Raw genomic sequence first — 4,240 nt, forward strand, 5'->3', positions numbered from 1 at the left:
GGTCTGCAGAGGGGAAGGAGGAGAGGGGAAAGGGCCTGGGGAGGGGAAGGGTCCTGGGGAGGGGAAGGGTCCTGGGGAGGGGAAGGGCCATGAAGAAGGGAAGGGCCCTGAGGAAGACAAGGGTCTGTGGAGGGGAAGGGTCCTGGGGAGGGGAAGGGTCTGCAGAGGGGAAGGAGGAGAGGGGAAAGGTCCTGGGGAGGGGAAGGGTCCTGGGGAGGGGAAGGGTCCTGGGGAGGGGAAGGGCCATGAAGAAGGGAAGGGCCCTGAGGAAGACAAGGGTCTGTGGAGGGGAAGGGTCCTGGGGAGGGGAAGGGCCATGAAGAAGGGAAGGGCCATGAGGAAGACAAGGGTCTGTGGAGGGGAAGGGTCCTGGGGAGGGGAAGGGTCTAGGGGTGTGGGAGGTCTGTAGGTCAGCAGTGCCCCCCCGTCCCCCAGGTGTGCTCCCCCGGATGCCGTGGTGTGGCCCCAGTCGGTGGGGCAGGTACAGGAGCTGGCAGCTCTCTGCTACCGCTGCCGTGTCCCCATGGTGCCCTTCGGCACCGGCACCGGCCTGGAGGGGGGCGTCAACGCCGTGCAGGTATGGCCACCCACCCCCCGGCACCCCCAGAGGTTGGGGGGGGTCTCTCAGTGCCCCGCCGTGCCCAGCCATGGTGTCCCCGTGCCAGGGCGGCGTCTGCTTCGACCTGAGCCGCATGGACGCCATCGCGGAGCTGAGCCTGGAGGACTTCACGGTGGCGGTGGAGCCCGGTGTCACCCGCAAGGCCCTCAACCGCCACCTGCATGGCACGGGACTCTGGTTCCCCGTCGGTAACGTGGGTGCCGGGGCATCGGGGGGCAGCCAAGGGGGAGGAAGGCCATTGGGGTGGCTGTGGAACTGGGGTGCCAGCCTACCCGGGAGGTTGAGGGATGCTGTGGTCCCAGGGATGCTGGGTGTCCCCACGTGTGCTGCTGTCCCTGGGGCTGCTGGGGTGTCCATGGGGCTGGGGTCTGGGGTGCCAGGGGTGTTGAGGTCCCCATGGGGTGCTGGGGTGCCAGGGGTGTTGAGGTCTCCATGGAGTGCCATGGTCCCAAAGGTGCTGGAAGTCCCCCCGGGGGGGCTGTGGTCCCAGCAGTGCTGCAGTCCTCATGACACTGGGAATGCTGGGGATGGGAATGCTGGGAGTGCCCATGTGTGTGCCAGGGGTGCGGGAGGGCTGGGGTCCCCACTGGGGTGCTCTGGTCCCAAGGAGGCCCCTGAGGGAGTGGGTGCCATGGTCCTAGGGGTGCTAGGCCCCCACTGAAGTGCTCTGGTCCCAGGGGTGTTCCTGGGGGAGTGGGTGCCGTGGTCCTAGGGTTGCTGGGGTCCCCACTGAGGTGCTTTGGTCCCAGGGAGGCCCCTGGGGGAGTGGGTGCCATGGTCCTTGGGTTTCTGGGGTCACCACTGATGTACTCTGGTCCCAGGGTTTCACATGGGGTGCCCCTGTGGGAGTGGGTGCCATGGTCCTAGGGTTGCTGGGGTGACCACTGAAGTTCAGTGTCCCAGGGGTTCCTCAGGTGTGCCCATGGGGGAGTGGGTGCCGTGGTCCTAGGGTTGTTGGGGTCCCCATTGAGATGCTCTGGTCCCAGGGAGGCCCCTGGGGGAGTGGGTGCCGTGGTCCCAGGGGTGCTAGGCCCCCACCAAAGTGCTCTGGTCCCAGGTGTGCCCCTGGGGGAGTGGGTGCCATGGTCCTAGGGTTGCTGGGGTGCCCATTGAGGTGCTCTGGTCCCAGGAAGGCCTCTGTGGGAGTGGGTGCCATGGTCCCAGGGGTGAGTGGTAGGGTCCCCACGGTCCCTGGGCCACACTGGGGTTGGTGCAGTGCCAGGCTGTCCTCTGGGCTACCATCCTTGGCTTGTCATGGGATCCCATGGGGACGTCCCCCATGGCCCCCGTCCCCCCACCTGCAGACCCCGGGGCGGACGCCTCGCTGTGCGGCATGGCGGCCACGGGGGCCTCGGGCACCAACGCCGTGCGGTACGGCACCATGCGCCCCAACGTCCTCAACCTACGGGTGGTGCTGCCGGACGGGCGCCTCCTCCACACCGCCGGGCCCGGCCGCCAGCCCAGGTGGGTGCCCCGGGGAGGGGACCAGGCCATCCCAGGGCTACCAGGCCATCCCGGGCAGTGGCCGGCAGCGGTGTCCCCATGGTCACCGTCTCCGTGCAGGAAGAGGGCGGCTGGCTACGACCTGACCTCGCTCTTCGTGGGCTCCGAGGGCACCCTGGGCTTCCTGACGCAGGCCACGCTGCGCCTGCACCCCCTGCCCGAGGCGGCCGCCGTCACCATCGCCTCCTTCCCCAGCGTGCGGGCGGCCGTGGCTTGCACCGTCCAGGTGCTGCAAGCCGCCGTGCCCGTGGCTCGCATCGGTGGGTACCCAGCAGTGGGGAGAGGGGGATCGGGGTCGGGGAGGGAGGGGGTGGCCAGCGATGGGGCTCAGCAGCGTCTCCTCCCACCCAGAGTTCCTGGATGAGGTGATGGTGGGCGCCTGCAGCCGCTACAGCAAGATGGAGCTGCCAGTGGCGGCCACGCTCCTCCTGGAGCTCCACGGCTCCCGGAACGGCCTGGCCGAGCAGCAGCAGCAGGCGGGTAGGGATGGCACCGGCACAGGGCACGGCGTGGGGACATGGGGGGTGGTGGGAGAAGGGGATTGGGGGTCCCAGAACCAGGGATGGGTGGCCCGGGCTGGGGGAACCCTGGGGACAAGTGCTAAGGGACAGGGGATGGGGGGGTCCAGGGGCGTTCTGGGGTGAAGGATGGTGCTGGGAGGTCATGGTATGGCACTGCGGTGAAGGATGGGTGCCAGGACCTGGGGCAGGACGACCTTGGGTTCACCAGGGTGAGGAACAGCTGGGGCAGGAGTCCCGTGGATGTGGATGGGTGCTCATGAACCAGGAGTGTCCTGGGGTGAGGGACAGGTGCCCAGGACCTGGGACAAGGGGACTGGGGATGTCCTGGGGTGAGGGATGGGTGCCAGGACCCGGGGCAGGTGGACCTTGGGGTCACCAGGGTGAGGAACAGATGCCCAGAGCTGGGAACAGGGGTCCCGTGGATGTGGATGGGTTCTCGTGGACAGGGGACCAGGGGCTGGGGGACCGGGGTCCCGGGAGGTCCCATGGTTGTGGATGAGTGCCTCATGGACAGGGACCAGGGGTGTCCTGGGGTGAGGGATGGGTGCCCAGAACCTGGGGCAGGGGGACCTTGGGGTCACTAGGGTGAGGGATGGGTGCCCAGGGCTGGGAATTGGGGGACCTCGGGGTGAGAATGTGGATGGATGCTCATGGACAGGGGACGGGGGGACCAGGAGTGTCCAGGGATGAAGGATGGGTGACTACAGCCAGGAACGGGTGCCCAGGACAGGGAAATGACAGGGTGGGTCACCAGCACCAGAGAGAGGGCTGGGTAGGGGTCTGCTGAGGGCCCCAGATGCCTGGGGACAGGGCGGGGACCATGGGCATCCAAGGGTGATGGGTGGGTGCCCAGGGACAAGGGTACCAGGGGTGTCTTGGGATGGATGCCCAGGATGAGGACGGGGGGGTGTGTGTCACCAGGTGCCTGGGGATGGGGGACAAGAGGACGAGGAGGATCCAAGGATGATGAATGGGCGTCCAGGGACAAGGAACAGGGGGACCAGGGGTTTCCTGGGATGGATGCCCATGATGGGGACTGGGGTTCACCAGGGGTGCCCCTGGGGGACTGGACTCCCCATGGTCCCAGGGGTGCTGGAGCCCCCACTGAGGTGTCCTGGAGACAGGAAGGACCTGTGGCATCCAAGGTGATGGGTGGGGGACAAGGGAGAAGAGACCAGAGGTGTCCTGGGATGGATGCCCATGTTGGGGACCGGGGAATGATGGGGGGGTGTCAAGAGGTGCCCAGGGATGGGGGACAAGGGGACCAGGGGGATTCAAGGATGATGGATGGGTGCCCAGAGACAAGGAACTGGGGGGTCAGGATGCCCATGATGGGGAGTGGGGGGTCCTGGGGTGAGGGCTGGGTGCCCCGGGGGTTGCCGGGGGTCCCGTCCTGGCCCCATCCCAGGGCTGCTGGCCACCGGCAGAGGAGATCGTGCAGCTGAACGGCGGCTCCAGGCTGGCCTGGGCAGAGGAGCCGGAGGAGCGCGGGCGGCTGTGGGCCATGCGCCACGACGCCTGGTACGCTGCCCTGGCCCTGCGGCCCGGCTGCCAGGTGAGGAACGGGGAAGATGGCGGGCAACCCACCCCTCACACC

The 4,240-nt window shown here is 68.1% G+C and overlaps 1 protein-coding gene across 1 annotated transcript in view; it reads left to right on the forward strand.

The window, feature by feature from the left end:
* Nucleotides 1–245: 245 nt before the first annotated feature.
* Nucleotides 246–4,240, forward strand: part of LOC106897006 (probable D-lactate dehydrogenase, mitochondrial) — a gene marked incomplete at its 3' end in the record, with an annotated part of 4,580 nt that continues 585 nt past the window's right edge. Inside the window, exons 1-7 of the mRNA XM_014957358.1 lie at nucleotides 246–278; nucleotides 410–577; nucleotides 666–807; nucleotides 1,924–2,083; nucleotides 2,183–2,382; nucleotides 2,474–2,602; nucleotides 4,071–4,198. Coding sequence (XP_014812844.1) covers nucleotides 246–278; nucleotides 410–577; nucleotides 666–807; nucleotides 1,924–2,083; nucleotides 2,183–2,382; nucleotides 2,474–2,602; nucleotides 4,071–4,198 — 960 coding nt within the window. The remainder of the gene's footprint in view (nucleotides 279–409; nucleotides 578–665; nucleotides 808–1,923; nucleotides 2,084–2,182; nucleotides 2,383–2,473; nucleotides 2,603–4,070; nucleotides 4,199–4,240) is intronic.

This window comes from Calidris pugnax, unplaced genomic scaffold (genome assembly GCF_001431845.1).
Source record: "Calidris pugnax isolate Ruff unplaced genomic scaffold, ASM143184v1 scaffold292, whole genome shotgun sequence".
NCBI lineage: Eukaryota > Metazoa > Chordata > Aves > Charadriiformes > Scolopacidae > Calidris > Calidris pugnax.